The sequence below is a fragment of the Quercus suber genome, unplaced genomic scaffold, assembly GCF_002906115.3.
Source record: "Quercus suber isolate HL8 unplaced genomic scaffold, Cork oak 2.0 scaffold_39, whole genome shotgun sequence".
Classification (NCBI taxonomy): Eukaryota; Viridiplantae; Streptophyta; class Magnoliopsida; order Fagales; family Fagaceae; genus Quercus; species Quercus suber.
Window position 1 is genome coordinate 1552797 of NW_027069504.1, and position 19041 is coordinate 1571837.

Here is a 19041-nt window from a genome sequence, read left to right on the forward strand (position 1 = left end):
TAAAAAGGGTTAATACTTTTACTTAAGAAGTTAAAAATGTATCTGGAAAAAAAAAATTAAGAAGCTAAATTAAAAAACAATGTAACAAAATTCATGACTTAAAATAAAATTAAAAAAAAAAATTACAAACAACCAAATTAGCCTTGAAAATTTTGATTTAGTTATAGATCCCCAATGGACACTAGTTAGAGGCAGTGACATGTTTTCCTACCATTTAATTTTCTTTGAATTCATACTTCATGATACTTCTTTAATTATCATGTCCCTTATTATTTTTGGTATTTTTCTGCCTTTTATTATTCTAGAGGTCAAGCCTAATGTCATTGAAAGTGCCTTTCATCCACATTAACATGTCATGGATTCAAGTTAAGGAATTAGTCTCTCTATTAATATATCCTATCTACCTTTTTCTTGGATCCCTTAGTTCGAATTAATTCAATCTTTTTTCTCATTAGTGCATTAATCACCATTTAATGAACATAATAATTTTTTATTATCAATAAAGGCCACTTCTAAGTAAATTTTATTTATCTATCTTAACATTTTTACTTCGGCTAACCATTTAATAAATATATTACTTCTTAACAACCCAACACTAACACCATAAAACATGGTCAGTCTGATACCAATCTTCTAAAATTATCATACACTGATCATACGATACTACTTTCATCAAACCCCCTCTCATCCTATGAATAATATCCATACAATTATTCATTGCTTCACAAATTTTATTTTCAAAACAAAATAATACACAAATTTCTAAGCTCATCCAAATAAAGCCATATAGTGCAAAGTGATGAGTAGGAAAAAACATTAAAATGATTGTACTTTTATAAAAAAGTTGTGGATATTTGGATGGTCAACAAACTTAATACCAAAGTTTTGGACTTTTAGTGGTCCCAAGTCCCAATGGGACCCCTCTCCCAAGCGGCCAATCGTTGAGTTCATTTGTGCATTCAACGCGTTTTGTTAGTACATGCAAAAGCCAAAAACAGGTACTTTTTTTAACCCAATCCTTTTTCTTTTTCTTTTTATTTTTTAAGTCAAGTCAAGCGGGTCCACCCCAAATTCCCAATTTATGGTATATTTTAAACATTTTTTTTTAATAGCAGGTTTTAACCTTTAACTCTTAATAGTTTTGTTATTTAATCAATTTATAACTTAATGCTTCTTGTTATTTTTTAAGAAGATATTCAGAGTTAAATCTTTTATCTTCAAATACAATTATCAAATTATAAAGAAAGTAAATTACAAATTACACATCTAAAGTTTGAAAGTTATTTGAATTTTACACTTTAAAGTTTCAGAATTTGGAAATTACCTCTTAAATTTTGGAGGTATTTAGATTTCACACCTTGACATTCAGAATTTGAATTTTACCCTTTAAAATTTTTGAGTGTTTGAATTTTATATCACAAATTCTGAAATTTTAGGGTGTAAAATCCACAACCCCAAACTTTATGTAGTAAAATCCAAATACTCCTAAAACTTAGGAGGTAAATTCTAATTCTAAAAGTTTAAAGTGTAAAATCCAAACACCCCCAAATTTCAAAGAGTAAAAATCTAAATTTTGAAATTTTATATTGTAAAATTCAAATACTCTCAAAATTTAGAGATGTAATTTGTAATTTATCCTTATAAAAAACAACCAATTTTTTTTTTAGAAAAAAAGAAGAAGAAGAAGAGATTTTATAAACTAAATTCCCATCTATATATTATACTTTTAGTATAAAATGCAATTAAGTTAAGAAGTTTTTGAGGAAAAAAAAAGGGGTCGTTTGATAACGTTGTTCTAGTAACGTTGTTTGTATATTTTGAAAATATGTATGGATAAAAAAGTGTGTGAAAATACGTATAATATTATTTAAAAACTAAAAAGTATAGCTTAAAATCGCCCAAAAAATTTGGAATTCCGGAACATTTATATTAATAATCTCATAATGTCATCCACTACAAAGTTCAATCATGTCATGAATTCCAAAAAGTTCTCATAATCAACATCTCATAACTCGATTTCACTAGCTCCAATTATTCAAAATCTTCTCATCAATTTCTCATTCCCACTAGTCTATAATATGATGCAATTTATTATTAAAAGAATTCCAGAATGTCTCACTTCTCATCAAATAGTTCATCCAATTCCATTCCACACGGTTGAACTCCTTCCTTGCACCTTAAGATAGACAGCATGGGTCCCACTTATATATATTCTCTCGTACCTGTATTGAATAATTTATGACTAGATTCTTTTACTATTACGTGTTCTATTTAGTACAAAAGATTCCACGTCTACGCAAACCCTATATGCACCACTTTGTTGGGTTCGCACTTCACACTATGATGTTCACCCCACGAAGGAACAAAGTAGTAACGATGACAAAATATTCTATTCTTTTTTTACTTATTAATAATTATTTTAAAAAAAAAATTTAATAATTTGTAAAAATATTAAAAAATAATTTGTGTCTATAACATTATTCAAGCAAAACAAATATCCTACTAATTTCTGAAAATGATATGAAAATGTTTATTGTACTAATTTTCATCAATGGTCAAAGATTATTCCGAAGGGTGTTTTAAATATTTTAGCAATAAGTTATTTTTATGGGATAGCCAATCTATTTTACTGAACATATTCTTAATTATTATTGGATGTATATTATATATATATATATATGTAGTTATCTCTTCAATTTTTATCTTTATTTTTAGTATCAATTTAGTACAACATATTTTGGTGGAGTGAAAATAAGTTAAATTTGTGGATTTTAGTTAATTCAATTGATAAAGTCTCTTATAGTTGAATAAGAAATCTAAAGTTTCATCTCCATTTACACCAAAAATCGATTGGTATTTTGGTCTGATAATAAAAAGAGAGTAGACGCCATAGGTTGAAACTATCTTTAAAAAAAAAAAAATCAAAATTTATCTAGTTAAAGTAAGTTTGGATTAATGATGGTGCTCATGATCTCAATGGACTACTTGATTCACATTCACACAGGAGCTTGGAAGACCGGCACAAAAAATAAAAAAATAAAAAAAAGGAACAAACACTCATCAAAAGGAACATCGATGTGGTGTTGACTAAAACCCCTCTAATAATAGTTAGAACTTAGAACTCATAAGATATCGTATAGAACATTGTGTTAGCTAATTTGTGCACTCATACAATTGAAGGGAGTGGGAGGCTTCGTTTAATATAGGATTTGGCTATTGTAATTGCCTCCTTAATTAGAATCGTACTTTAGTTTTGTACAATAACAAAATCATTTAATTGAATATTATGCACTCATGAAAATAATGAGATTATGTTTTTGACACTAATGAAAAAGTTATACCTACGGTCTAAATTAGTTTAATTTCAATTCTTTTTTATTTTTTTTAAATACGAGGTTTAATTTCATTTTTAAATAGTACCAAAACGACGAAACAGGAGAGATAATACAAATACGAAAAAGCGCGCAGAACTGGCAGATTGTAACACGCATGGTGCTAGCGTCTTGTTATTCCACTATAACAAAGACACGTGTCCTTTGTACAGTGATAGTAAATAATAGTAAGAATAAATCTCACATTAGCGTGTCCTCTTGAAGGAGTAGTCGCTCTACCAGTACAAAGTCAAGGTGAAGGGTAAGAGCTAATGTTCAAATCTCCATGATAGAGTGATTTTTTACACTTTTGTTAAAATAAACTTGTTAAAAAGTGAGTTATAGTTAGTTTTTTTCTTAACAAACGAGAGTGTCCAGATTTATTCGAGTATTGACTATGTATCACGAGATCTTAAAAACCACTAAGTCAATTCTCTTTTACAAGTACAAAATTTTTATAGAGGTGAAAGGAAAAAATTGAAATTCAAGTCTTCAAGATAAAATGTTCACTACTAAACTTTTTTTTTTGTGAACGTAATATTTCTTAAAAAAATAGAATATGATGCGTGTTATAAACACTTTAGTTAAAATAAACTTGTTAAAAAGTGAGTTACAATTAACTTATTTTTTTTTTTTTTTTTTTTACAAACAAGAGTGTTCAGATTTATTCAAGTGATCAAAGGGAAAGGTTTTGGCGCATCGAGTTGTAGATTGCGTATGAATCAAGCATTTTCTTCACCACATTATGTCACATAGAGTTGTGGAAAAAATATTCCAGTCCTAATTTTTTTTTTTTAATTTAGAAAAAAAAAAAGGATAAAATCATTTTTAAATTCTCCTCAAGACACTGTTAAAAGGACCAACTTGGTTAACTGTATCTGCCGTTTACTCTCAAAAAACTTGGTTTACTGTATAGTTTGGGTGGGAAAAGCTTTACTGCTGAAGTAGTATAAAGACAAGAAGACCAAGACCAACTGCTCTCATTTTCTTTCTTAGCTAGTTTCTCAGTAAAGCTTAAGAGAGAGAGAGTGTGTGTGTGAATTATGGATGACCCAGATTTGCATTCACTACCTGGGTTCAGATTTAGTCCCACAGACGAAGAGCTCATTGATGACTACCTGAAGCCCAAGATAACTGGGAATGATAATAAAAATACTAGGCGTCTACCCGTAATTGATATTTGTAAATATGAGCCATGGGATTTGCCAAGTAATTTTCTTAATTCTTAATATCACACACCCACCTTCATATTCTTGGAAAATTTATTGCTTTTTTTTGTTGTCAAAGGTAGGAACTTTTTTTTTTTTGTTTCATGTATTATTAGTTTGTTAATTGTTACAGATTGTTGCTTGTTATAGATTTTTGCTGGACAAGTTTGTTACATTACTTTGATCAAAATAAATAGTTACATAGATCATGTCTGCTACTTGAATCTATATTTCAATTCCTAGGTTCTAACCTTTGTGTGTGTGTGTGTGTTGTTTTCTGGTCTTGGTGTTGTCTGGTTTCATGTTGTCTCTAGTTAGCAGTTTCTTTTGTATAAAGACTGATGATTTCTTGGGTGTATGTTCCTCTGCTCTTGTATAGTTGATTTTCTTCTTTAAAACATTACCTTACCAAAAAAAAAAGTAGTTGATTGAATTTAGAGTGATTTGGCACTTACTCAATATGATATGACCATTTGATTTTCTCATTTTAGACCTGGAATTTGTAACTTCATTCTCAGTTTTTAATTTGTTATGTTGAATTTGGTAGTACCATCGTTTTCCCATTTTGTAATTTTGTGCACTTTGTTTACAAAATTCTGAATCACTCTTTGTAAAAAAAAAAATTGTTGAATCTTCTTCATTATGTGACTTCTTGGTCTTTGTAACTTAAATTTTGTTACTAGTTTACTTACCAGTAACATAATATTTGCATAATATGCCCATATTAAATAGGGTTCATTTGATTTTTTTTCATTTTTTGGGTGTCAAAATTTTGCGCTTAGTCTGGTTTCTTGGATTGTAGGTTTTGCTAGGATACCTACAAAGGATAAAGAGTGGTACTACTTCACTGAACAGAGCCTGAGGCATAAGAAAGGGAATTCGAAGAACAGGTCAACCGAGAAAGGGTTCTGGAAACCAACCGGTACTGATCGGAAAATCATGTCTGGAGGGAAAGTGATTGGAATGAAAAAGACATTGGTCTACCATTTAGGGCGCTCCCCTAAGGGAGAAGGGACTAAGTATGTAATTCATGAGTACCGAACAACCAAGGAGTTTGATGGAAAACACCCCGGTCAGGTTGGCTTTTGATATTTAGTTTGTTTATTGATGTGAAATTGGCCTGAGATATTTTCTTGATTGCTCAAGTGAATTTTTCTTTTATTTTTTCTGTTGATTGAAGATTGTTTTGCCTCCAAAATCATTTTTACCTTTATTAAAAGAGGATTGATTCAATTAGCAAGGATTATGGAAGCTGTTAAATTATTTTGTTAATTTTTAGTGAGGGATAACATTTTTGCTGCATAATGATCTCTTGATATGTTTAATTGGTGAATAAATTGAGTTATCCTTGCTTGAAAAGGTTAGGCTATTGGCTTATATGATTCTATTATAACTTCAGGATATGAAGATACTTGTGTAACTTTGATAATTTGCAAACTTCTGCTGATTGTTATAAATCTAAGGGCCAATTCGTCTAAACCCTGAGTCAGTTTTCTGAGCCATTAAGGGTTTCTTCTGTGGTGGCTGAACCACATAATTCTTATGTTCTCTTTTATGCTTTTGCTTCTGCACTCATCTGCAATTTCTTTAACATTAGTATCAAAAAGCATCTTTAACATTAAAGACTAAATGCATACTTTGCGTGCTTGGCTAAAAGAAAGATGACTAAGTGCTGGTACAGCTCATTTTTCAGCTTTTTGAAAATGGAGCTTTTGAAAACCTATACCTAGAAAAAAATTAAAGTTTAAATTGTACTTTAATAAAGTGCGATAATGCGTAACCAAACAATCTGCATCAATTTTGGATGATTCTTTTAATTCAAATTTGTTGTGTACAACACACAAGATAATAAAATAGCAAGGACCATACGATATATATAAATTATAAATTTATTTTGGTAGACAATGCCAACCAAAATCTATTATTAATAATATGAATTACAACCACAACCATAAACATAAACAACCCAAATCCTTAATACAGTAAAGGTGTTCTCACCTTTAATGCACTAGCAAAGCATTATGTTATGATTCTCACACACGACACAAGTAATATTACCACTCTATTTATAGGATTATCGCATCTTGTTACTTTTCTTTAAAATCATCACACACAAGCGGGTAATTATTGGGTACTCTTGGAATACCATAAATGCATACTTCCCTTTTCTCACATAATTGTGAGTCACACTAAATAAATTTATGATGAGACCCACAGTTCATGTAAGAAGGGGAATTGCACATTTATGGTATTCTCGGAGTATTCAATAATTTTCCCACACAACCCAAAAGTTACATTACTACTCTATATATTGGACTATCATGTCTCCTGACTTCTCTTTGTACTAATGTGGGATTTGTCTCCTTTTACTTAGGAATTAGTGTAATTCATTATTCTTGTTAACCATTGTCTCAAATTCCTATTTTGACTAGGTTTGAATTTTCTCAGTGGAACGAAAATCCATTTTTTATTTAATAAGTAATTTGATATTTCTTCATCAATCAAGGGATAGATACTGAAATCTTATATATAGACAGTGTTGCTAGGGATTGGTGGTCTTAGCTCAAGAGTTACCCTCATTGAGGAGAGGAGGAGGCTCTTAGCAGAACATGGAGTGGGTTTTTTTCTCTCTTTTTTTTTTTTTTTGGAAACTAGTTTGGTGGTTTCTTTTGAGTTGAAAGATACATCTATGATTTGAAAATTTGTTTGTCTTGTTAATGTGAGAGCAACATTGGGTGTATTAAGATTTTGAGATTGTGAGTATCTCGTTTATGAGTTTGTTAGTTGGAATTAAGAGTTTGTATTGGGTGTAATTGGAGTTTGTGACATTTGTGTTTGTGTTTGATGCTTGTGAAAGTGTGCTAATCAATTTGTGAGGTTTGGTTGAATGTGGTTCTAATCCATATTGCTGATATTGATTGGCGTTGTTGCTTGGGGATGTGGCCTGTGGGTATGGAGTTGACCGAACCATTTAAATTTGTTATTGTATATAGATATTTTTTTAATTGTTTGTGTGAAAGCGCTTCCACCAGCCTTAAATTACAACAACTTTTTTAATCACTGTAAAATTCTAAAATCAATGAAGAAAATTTTAAACTATTTTCTCCCTTGACTCAAAACAAAATTTATGTAGATGCCTTCATGGTGAGTTTGCTTTACTAATGGTGCTTCCTTAAACTGATAACTATTATACATCAAATGGATTTGTAGGACAACGTCCTCAATTTCATTGTTGTTAGTTATAACATTTCTGGTACATATTTAGATACTGTTATTTGCATTTTTGTGGTAATTCAATTTGTATTATATATTAGGCAACAATGTTTGATTCACTTGGGTGCTAAACATTATGCAGAAGGACTTGGTCCTTGTTCGTTTATTTGATAATCGAGAAAAGAGTACCAAAGGTGGACCTGCTGTTTCACTTGATACAAAATTTTGCATTGAGGAAACAAAGTCTAAGTCATCGCTGGTGCCTGTATCTCCAGCATTGGAAGTGCAAGCTGAAACAAGTGATCAATCTTATTATGTTAATATTTCTGATGAAATGTTGTCTGATGCTACAACACCTGTTCAATGTAAAACTGACAACTACAACTACCATAATGCTTATGTTGCAGAAAAACAGGAGGCACAAATGACATCTTCTGAGGTGATAGGACCTAGTTTCAGCATTAGACACTTCTTCTTCCTCTTTTTTGCGAATTGAGAAATATAGTAAATTAAATTAATCAAGTACTTATCTTGTGCACTAATGTTTCTTCTATCAGGATGGTTTTAATGTGGGCAAAATGATGTTTGATGCTACAGAACCTGTTCAATTTAAAAATGACAACTACAACTACCATGATGCTTATGTTGCAGAAAAACTGAAGGCAGAAATGACATCTTCTGAGGTGATAGGACCTAGTTTCAGCGTTAGACACTTCTTCTCTTTTTTTTTTTTGTCAAATTGAGAAGTATAGTAAATTAAATTAATCAAGTACTTATCTTGTGCACTCATGTTTCTTCTATCAGGATGATTGCAATGTGGAGAAATATTTGAATATGTTCTCTCCATCCGCATTTGATTTTAATGCTGACAAAATGGTGTTTGATGCTACAGCACCCGTTCAATTTAAAAATGACAACTTCAACTCTGAGGTGATAGGACTTAGTGTCAGCATTAAACACTATCTATGGTTAATTGAAAGTATAGTAAATTAATTTAGTACTTATCTTGTGCACTCATATTTCTTCCATCAGGTTGATTTCAATGTGGAGGAAAATTTGAATAAGTTCTGTTTTACGCCTCCAGATGACTCTCCATCAAGTTTACCCCCCATCACTCCTTATGTTTCAGCAGAGTCTATGCTAGTACCAGCTTCAGTGTCTCCAGAATTAGGCAGTGAAGCAGACAATTATCCCAGATGTTGTCCTGCAGAAAGTTCTGATGGAATAACGCCTAGCACTATACCACCTATTGAGTACAATGGTTATTACACTTACGTTTCAAAAGAAGAAGTTGCAGAAATAGCATCTGATGAGGTGAGAAAGGAATTAAATTCAAGCATAAAACAATAACATCTCTCTTCCAAGGGTAATTATCTAGTTAAGTACCTATCTTATTCATTTATGTTTCTAACATCAGGCTGATTTGCAGGTGGAGGCAGGCTTGAATATGTTCCCTGTCACACCACAGCCACTAGGTTGGAACATTTTTTCCCCATTACACTCACATATGCAAGCAGGTTTAGGTTCTTCTTGCATCTCTTACCCTTTCACCAATGACTTAAACAGTGGTCATTGGGGGGTGCATCACCAATCTGGCACAAATGAGTCCACTCCCAATATCTCCAAGTCCGGGGATTTTATGCCTTATAACCCAGATGAGTGCTTTCGTTACAATTCTAACAGTCAAAATAATCTTGCTTTTGATGATGAAACCCAAGAAAACATGGTCTCTGTTAAGGACAATGGATCATAGAAAGATAGTGGCGAGAGAGTTTTAAAAATGAATTTGAAAAAAGCTTTGCAAGAAAATATTTATTTTCAAAATAATATTTCAAGACATAATCCTTTTCCCAAAACCCAATTGCAGACTACTGTGAATAAAAGACCCTCCCCAAAACCCAGAACCAGACAGTTTTATACTGCTCCTCCGATCCCCCCTAGCAAATTTCTCCCTTGTCCCTCTTTCACTTCATCTACTTTCTCTTCGAACAGACCCCAAGAGAGATCCCCATTAACATGTAGCCCAAACCCCTTTGAACCACTCTCCCCAAAACCCACTCCAACAACCAAACAGACTTATGCCTCGCCCTCAACTCCTCCCTTTAAAACACCATTTAACATAGTTGCATCTTTTTTTCCCCCTTTAGCCTCTCCCTCTAAGCAGCCAAAATACAGATCCTCTACCTCTCAAGAAGCCCAAGCCCCAAAAGAAGACCATAGTATTGAACTACCAAAAGATTCTGGGAATGTTATTCTATGGATTGAACTAGAATATCAGCATACGACAAATACCCTTTCCCTAGTTAGACAGCTTATACCTCCAGGATGGGAACACCCTAAGACAGAAACTTTAAAGACCCAGAAATTTTATGAGTTTATTTTAGTTGATACAGGCTCAATCCTGATAACACATATGCCTTGCTCTCAAGACCCAAACAGAATTGACTACTCTAAAGTAGTAATAAAACAAATCCTCACACCCTCCCAATGGAGAGCACAACCCTAGATTACTAAGAACTTTTCCTAACTCTTTGACCCTCAGTTTTATAATTATTATGATTATATAAAGGCCTAGGATAGGTTCCTTCTACTCCAAAATAATATTTACAGACATACCTGATTTTTTAGTTTTGATATGTATAGAAAGAAAGACATAATGATACCAAGATAGTTCACTAACTGGTGGAATTCCTACAGTCCTGAAGCTATGATTATCCCTCCTGATCTCTTAAAAGCCTATGAGCCTTTCAAGAAAGAACCAGACATACTGCATCTTAAGAATTTCCCACATCTTTTGCAGTTCTTTTACAGGTTTCTAGATCTCCCATGGTTCATTAGATGGGAATACAAGATAGAAAGACATCCCCAGTATCCTTTCCTCATGCTTACCAGAAAATTTAAACTAAAATGGTGGAATAAGTTTAATTTTGATCATATTTGCTAAGAATCACAGAAAAAGACCTTTTCCTCCTAGACAGAAAGTTCTAATTTCCTTTTAGAAAAAAGTCAAGTTCAGTGCCAGCTTGCCTCCGTCTCAGACAGAAAACAGCTTAAGAAACAGCTACTTGAAGTTGCATCACAAATTTCGAACGATGAAGATGACACAATAATGGAATCCTCCTCTCCAAATTATAAGACTCACCTAGAAGTATTTCAAGATTCTCAGGATCCCTATGACATGACAGACAAAACAAAATGACAGCTCGCTTAGATAGACCCTTCAAAGATAATTATGGCAGATTACTATTTAACAACATGCGTGAATAGCCCCAGATAGACAATCCAGACAGATCCAGGAAAATCAGAAAGACATTCCTATCAAGACACTATTCACCTGCACGTGTGAATAGTACTCTGACAGATTCCTAGACAGATTTATCAGAAGCTACCGACAGATTAATTTGAGTTAACTAACTCAGGTTATTTTGAAGACTTACCATGGTTTATTTCATCTATAAAAGGACAGACTTCGAAGACAAAAGACAGGTTCAAAAACTGAGGTCCAAATTCTTTAAGGTTCCAGTTCTCAAGTTTAAGGTTCCAATTCCCAGAAAGAAGATAGCCCTCTCTCCCTTAGAAAGACTTTTGTAATCCTTCCTCTCTTGTAATCTTGTAATTCTATAACCTTTCCCTTCAGATAGAATCTTGTAACCTTTCAGTTTCAAAGACAGATTTTATTTTGTAATCTTGTAACTTTTCAAACAGTTTTATTTTCAAAGCTTGTATCAAAGACAGAAGTTTGTTTTCAAATTTTATCAAAGACAGAAGTTTTTATTCAAGTAATATTTTACTGTTTCTGTTTTCATATTCTTTATATTTAACTTATTTTGAATTTATCTATTTTGCTATTTTCTTCTTTATCATCTATTTTATCATTGTTTAGGTTTCATATTACTGCTATGCTCTCTCCTGGGTAGTTAATGGTATTAGAGCCATGGATGGTAGATGTATGAGTTTTATTTCTTTGCAGTTAAGAAGTTACTAGGAGCTTTTATTACTACATAGCCAATACTTGCCCATTGATAACGTTGGTCAGCCTTAAGACTCGTTGGCAAACCATAGTTTCGAGTTGGTTAGCCCATTTTTTGTTAGCCAATGGATAGGCGTTTGGGTGGTCCCGCAATGGAGTTTCCCGAGGAGGTGGTCCCGATAGCAAGGATACCAGCTTTTATTACTACATAGCCACTACTTGCCCCTTGATAACGTTGGTCAGCCTCAAGACTCGTTGGCAAACCATAGTTTTGAGTTGTTAGCCCATTTTTTGTTAGCCAATGGATAGGCGTTTGGGTGGTCCCACAATGGAGTTTATCGAGGAGGTGGTCCCGATAGCAAGGATACCATTGGTTAGTAATAGTTCCACCAGTAATTATTAATTGCTTGGAAATAGAATAAATACGTTTATCAGCTTATCATCTGTTTGCTTGTTCACACTTAGGCTAGGCACACACTAATTAGAAACATGGACTATGATGATATAGATTATGATGAAGGTTATAGTATAAGAGATATAGATAATAATTGGTTAAATAGTAATATGGATTATGATGAAACAGATTCTAATTCTGACAGTAATATAGATGATTATAACTATAATAATAGCACAAATAATTGGAGTACGTTAACAGGAGATAAAACCAACCGACAGACTGATAGACATAATAATTGTTTGTTAGACATGATTAATAAAAAATTAGAATCTTTAGAAACTATTGAAAGATCCACTCTATATACTAAAGTAGAAAGAAAAAATATAGTTTTTTGGACCTACTTGAAAGAATGAATGCTTTAAATTCAAAAAGAGAATTTGAACCTCGATATAGATCACCTTTAGTAAAAACCATGACAAATAATTGGAATAATAAAAGAAATAGTGTAATAGAAAACTGACATCTATATAATACTAAAAGTTAAACGTAGCATTTAATGTTGATTCGCTCCTATTGAGCCACATCAGCCGCTATGTCTTTACCCTTCTATTTCCTAAATTTCTTCTATAATTTCAAAATATTTTTTTCTAAATTTTTCCCTTAATTTTAAAATACTACTTAAAAGAAAATAATTTCTAGCATTATCTCTATCATAAAGCCCAATCTTTATCACTTTAATTATATATAACTTATGTTTGTGTTGTCCACCATAAAGCCCAAACTACATGTATCTTACGTTCAACCCAAGTCGAATAGTTTTTACTCTTTAACGCCAACATCTTTCTGTCTCCCCTCCTTTTGCTCTACCTGTCTTTCACAGTTTCAAAACTTCAGGCCTTTAGCTTTCTAATGCTAACCTCTATCTCTTCCAAAGACGGTTTCAAAACTTCTGACTTTCAGCTTTCTACTGCCAACTTCTTTCTCTTCAAAATATAGTTTCAAAAATTCAGACTTTCAACTTTCTAACGCCAACGTCTCTCTCTTCCCTCCTTCATCTCTTCTTCAGGTATCTCTGAATCTCAATTGTAAATCAAATGAAATGGATATTGTTAAATAATTTTCAGTTGAGGATGCGCTGATGAGTCTTCATGGTTATTGAAAATTGATTTGAAAAGATTTTTTTTTTTTGGTGAAATTATTTTAATAGTGTTATCTGTCTATTGTGAATATTCCAACGCAGTGGCTTAGGCTCCAGGAAAAAAATATGCAGGAAATATCAGATATTTGACAGCCCCAAAATCCCAATGTAAATACCACAGACTACCTTTGGTAGTCATCCAACAGGGTTTGACAGCCCCAAAATCCCAATATAAATACCCACAGAAAGCCTCTGGTAGTCTTCTAACATCGTTGTTTCAATTGTTGATTAATGGATTGCCTACAATGTGTTTGATTATAGTTGTTAATTTTGATTGTTCATTAATGGACTGCCTACAATGTGTTTGATTATAGTTGTCAATAACGTTCACACTGCTCTGTTTCAAAAAAAAAAAAAAAAAAAAAAAAATTCAAAAAGCATCTTTAACATTAAAGACTAAATGCATACTTTGCGTGCTTGGCTAAAAGAAAGATGACTAAGTGCTGGTACAGCTCATTTTTCAGCTTTTTGAAAATGGAGCTTTTGAAAACCTATACCTAGAAAAAAATTAAAGTTTAAATTGTACTTTAATAAAGTGCGATAATGCGTAACCAAACAATCTGCATCAATTTTGGATGATTCTTTTAATTCAAATTTGTTGTGTACAACACACAAGATAATAAAATAGCAAGGACCATACGATATATATAAATTATAAATTTATTTTGGTAGACAATGCCAACCAAAATCTATTATTAATAATATGAATTACAACCACAACCGTAAACATAAACAACCCAAATCCTTAATACAGTAAAGGTGTTCTCACCATTAATGCACTAGCAAAGCATTATGTTATGATTCTCACACACGACACAAGTAATATTACCACTCTATTTATAGGATTATCGCATCTTGTTACTTTTCTTTAAAATCATCACACACAAGCGGGTAATTATTGGGTATTCTCGGAATACCATAAATGCGTACTTCCCCTCTCTCACATAATTGTGGGTCACACTAAATAAATTTATGATGAGACCCACAATTCATGTAAGAAGGGGAATTGCACATTTATGGTATTCTCGGAGTATTCAATAATTTTCCCACACAACCCAAAAGTTACATTACTACTCTATGTATTGGACTATCATGTCTCCTGACTTCTCTTTGTACTAATGTGGGATTTGTCTCCTTTTACTTAGGAATTAGTGTAATTCATTATTCTTGTTAACCATTGTCTCAAATTCCTATTTTGACTAGGTTTGAATTTTCTCGGTGGAACGAAAATCTATTTTTTATTTAATAAGTAATTTGATATTTCTTCATCAATCAAGGGATAGATACTGAAATCTTATATATAGATAGTGTTGCTAGGGATTGGTGGTCTTAGCTCAAGAGTTACCCTCATTGAGGAGAGGAGGAGGCTCTTAGCAGAACATAGAGTGGGTTTTTTTCTCTTTTTTTTTTTGGAAACTAGTTTGGTTGTTTCTTTTGAGTTGAAAGATACATCTATGATTTGAAAATTTGTTTGTCTTGTTAATGTGAGAGCAACATTGGGTGTATTAAGGTTTTGAGATTGTGAGTATCTCGTTTATGAGTTTGTTAGTTGGAATTAAGAGTTTGTATTGGGTGTAATTGGAGTTTGTGACATTTGTGTTTGTGTTTGATGCTTGTGAAAGTGTGCTAATCAATTTGTGAGGTTTGGTTGAATGTGGTTCTAATCCATATTGCTGATATTGATTGGCGTTGTTGCTTGGGGATGTGGCCTGTGGGCATGGAGTTGACCGAACCATTTAAATTTGTTATTGTATATAGATATTTTTTTAATTGTTTGTGTGAAAGAGCTTCCACCAGCCTCAAATTACAACAACTTTTTTAATCACTGTAAAATTCTAAAATCAATGAAGAAAATTTTAAACTATTTTCTCCCTTGACTCAAAACAAAATTTATGTAGATGCCTTCATGATGAGTTTGCTTTACTAATGGTGCTTCCTTAAACTGATAACTATTATACATCAAATGGCTTTGTAGGACAACCTCCTCAATTTCATTGTTGTTAGTTATAACATTTCTGGTACATATTTACATACTGTTATTTGCATTTTTGTGGTAATTCAATTTGTATTATATATTAGGCAACAATGTTTGATTCACTTGGGTGCTAAACATTATGCAGAAGGACTTGGTCCTTGTTCGTTTATTTGATAATCGAGAAAAGAGTACCAAAGGTGGACCTGCTGTTTCACTTGATACAAAATTTTGCATTGAAGAAACAAAGTCTAAGTCATCGCTGGCACCTGTATCTCTAGCATTGGAAGTGCAAGCTGAAACAAGTGATCAATCTTATTATGTTAATATTTCTGAAGAAATGTTGTCTGATGCTACAGCACCTGTTCAATGTAAAACTGACAACTACAACTACCATAATGCTTATGTTGCAGAAAAACAGGAGGCACAAATGACATCTTCTGAGGTGATAGGACCTAGTTTCAGCATTAGACACTTCTTCTTCTTCTTTTTTGCGAATTGAGAAATATGGTAAATTAAATTAATCAAGTACTTATCTTGTGCACTAATGTTTCTTCTATCAGGATGGTTTTAATGTGGGCGAAATGATGTCTGATGCTACAGAACCTGTTCAATTTAAAAATGACAACTACAACTACCATGATGCTTATGTTGCAGAAAAACTGAAGGCAGAAATGACATCTTCTGAGGTGATAGGACCTAGTTTCAGCGTTAGACACTTCTTCTCTTTTTTTTTTTTGTCAAATTGAGAAGTATAGTAAATTAAATTAATCAAGTACTTATCTTGTGCACTCATGTTTCTTCTATCAGGATGATTGCAATGTGGAGAAATATTTGAATATGTTCTCTCCATCCGCATTTGATTTTAATGCTGACAAAATGATGTTTGATGCTACAGCACCCGTTCAATTTAAAAATGACAACTTCAACTCTGAGGTGATAGGACTTAGTGTCAGCATTAAACACTATCTATGGTTAATTGAAAGTATAGTAAATTAATTTAGTACTTATCTTGTGCACTCATATTTCTTCCATCAGGTTGATTTCAATGTGGAGGAAAATTTGAATAAGTTCTGTTTTACGCCTCCAGATGACTCTCCATCAAGTTTACCCCCCATCACTCCTTATGTTTCAGCAGAGTCTATGCTAGTACCAGCTTCAGTGTCTCCAGAATTAGGCAATGAAGCAGACAATTATCCCAGATGTTGTCCTGCAGAAAGTTCTGATGGAATAACGCCTAGCACTATACCACCTATTGAGTACAATGGTTATTACACTTACGTTTCAAAAGAAGAAGTTGCAGAAATAGCATCTGATGAGGTGAGAAAGGAATTAAATTAAAGCATAAAACAATAACATCTCTCTTCCAAGGGTAATTATCTAGTTAAGTACCTATCTTATTCATTTATGTTTCTAACATCAGGCTGATTTGCAGGTGGAGGCAGGCTTGAATATGTTCCCTGTCACACCACAGCCACTAGGTTGGAACATTTTATCCCCATTACACTCACATATGCAAGCAGGTTTAGGTTCTTCTTGCATCTCTTACCCTTTCACCAATGACTTAAACAGTGGTCATTGGGGGGTGCATCACCAATCTGGCACAAATGAGTCCACTCCCAATATCTCCAAGTCCGGGGATTTGATGCCTTATAACCCAGATGAGTGCTTTCGTTACAATTCTAACAGTCAAAATAATCTTGCTTTTGATGATGAAACCCAAGAAAACATGGTCTCTGTTAAGGACAATGGATCATAGAAAGATAGTGGCAAAAGAGTTTTAAAAATGAATTTGAAAAAAGCTTTGCAAGAAAATATTTATTTTCAAAATAATATTTCAAGACATAATCCTTTTCCCAAAACCCAATTGCAGACTACTATGAATAAAAGACCCTCCCCAAAACCCAGAACCAGACAGTTTTATGCTGCTCCTCCGATCCCCCCTAGCAAATTTCTCCCTTGTCCCTCTTTCACTTCACCTACTTTCTCTTCGAACAGACCCCAAGAGAGATCCCCATTAACATGTAGCCCAAACCCCTTTGAACCACTCTCCCCAAAACCCACTCCAACAACCAAACAGACTTATGTCTCGCCCTCAACTCCTCCCTTTAAAACACCATTTAACATTGTTGCATCCTTTTTTCCCCCTTTAGCCTCTCCCTCTAACCAACCAAAATACAGATCCTCTACCTCTCAAGAAGCCCAAGCCCCTAAAGAAGACCACAGTATTGAACTACCAAAAGATTCCGGGAATGTTATTCTATGGATTGAACTAGAACATCAGCATATAACAAATACCCTTTCCCTAGTCAGACAGCTTATACCCCCAGGATGGGAACACCCTAAGACAGAAACTTTAAAGACCCAGAAATTTTATGAGTTTATTTTAGTTGATACAGGCTCAATCTTGATAACACATATGTCTTGCTCTCAAGACCCAAACAGAATTGGCTACTCTAAAGTAGTAATAAAACAAATCCTCACAAAATAATATTTACAGACATACTTGATTTTTTAGTTTTGATATGTATAGAAAGAAAGACATAATGATACCAAGATAGTTCACTAACTGGTGGAATTCCTACAGTCCTGAAGCTATGATTATCCCTCCTGATCTCTTAAAAGCCTATGAGACTTTCAAGAAAGAACCAGACATACTACATCTTAAGAATTTCCCACATCTTTTGCAGTTCTTTTATAGGTTTCCAGATCTCCCATGGGTCATTAGATGAGAATACAAGATAGAAAGACATCCCCAGTATCCTTTCCTCATGCTTACCAGAAAATTTAAACTAAAATGGTGGAATAAGTTTAATTTTAATCATATTTGCTAAGAATCACAGAAAAAGACCTTTTCTTCCTAGACAGAAAGTTCTAATTTCCTTCTAGAAAAAAGTCAAGTTCAGTGCCAGCTTGCCTCCGTCTCAGACAGAAAACAGCTTAAGAAACAGCTACTTGAAGCTGCATCACAAATTTCGAACGATGAAGATGACACAATAATGGAATCCTCCTCTCCAAATTATAAGACTCACCCAGAAGCATTTCAAGATTCTCAGGATCCCTATGACATGACAGACAAAACAGAATGACAGCTCGCTTAGATAGACCCTTCAAAGGTAATTATGGCAGATTACTATCTAACAACATGCGTGAATAGCCCCAGATAGACAATCTAGACAGATCCAGGAAAATCAGAAAGACATTCCTAACAAGACACTATTCACCTGCACGTGTGAATAGTACTCTGACAGATTCCTAGACAGATTTATCAGAAGCTACCGACAGATTAATTTGAGTTAACTAACTCAGGTTACTTTTGAAGACTTACCATGGTTTATTTCATCTATAAAAGGACAGACTTCGAAGACAAAAGACAGGTTCAAAAATTGAGGTCCAAATTCTCAAAGGTTCTAGTTCTCAAGTTTAAGGTTCCAATTCCCAGAAAGAAGATAGCCCTCTCTCCCTTAGAAAGACTTTTGTAATCCTTCCTCTCTTGTAATCCTATATCCTTTCCCTTCAAACAGAATCTTGTAACCTTTTAGTTTTAAAGACATATTTTATTTTGTAATCTTGTAACTTTTCAAACAGTTTTATTTTCAAAGCTTGTATCAAAGACAAAAGTTTGTTTTCAAATTTTATCAAAGACAGAAGTTTTTATTCAAGTAATATTTTACTGTTTCTGTTTCATATTCTATATTCCGTTTTAACTTAT

The 19041-nt window shown here is 33.1% G+C and overlaps 2 protein-coding genes across 5 annotated transcripts; both read left to right on the plus strand.

Moving 5' to 3' along the window:
* The first annotated feature begins 4289 nt into the window (after positions 1-4289).
* On the plus strand, positions 4290-11522 carry LOC112024683 (NAC domain-containing protein 62). Of its 3 annotated transcripts, XM_065771103.1 has the most exons (8): positions 4290-4580; positions 5382-5656; positions 7935-8091; positions 8200-8231; positions 8350-8496; positions 8597-8722; positions 8825-9106; positions 9222-11522. In XM_065771103.1, exons 1-8 carry the CDS (start codon positions 4415-4417, stop codon positions 9543-9545), a joined length of 1509 nt encoding a protein of 502 aa, XP_065627175.1. In that variant the 5' UTR covers positions 4290-4414; the 3' UTR covers positions 9546-11522. The 3 variants fall into 3 exon arrangements, with proteins under 3 accessions (XP_065627175.1, XP_065627173.1, XP_065627174.1); XM_065771101.1 differs by having other exon boundaries at positions 7935-8231; XM_065771102.1 differs by having other exon boundaries at positions 4291-4580; positions 7935-8231; positions 8350-8475.
* A 3695-nt stretch (positions 11523-15217) lies between these two features.
* LOC112023322 (uncharacterized) lies at positions 15218-18991 on the plus strand. 2 transcript variants are annotated; one of them, XM_065771104.1, is made up of 5 exons: positions 15218-15774; positions 15893-16039; positions 16140-16265; positions 16368-16649; positions 16765-18991. In XM_065771104.1, exons 1-5 carry the CDS (start codon positions 15472-15474, stop codon positions 17086-17088), a joined length of 1182 nt encoding a protein of 393 aa, XP_065627176.1. In that variant the 5' UTR covers positions 15218-15471; the 3' UTR covers positions 17089-18991. The 2 variants fall into 2 exon arrangements, with proteins under 2 accessions (XP_065627176.1, XP_023911709.1); XM_024055941.2 differs by having other exon boundaries at positions 15233-15774; positions 15893-16018.
* The last annotated feature ends 50 nt before the right edge of the window (positions 18992-19041 follow it).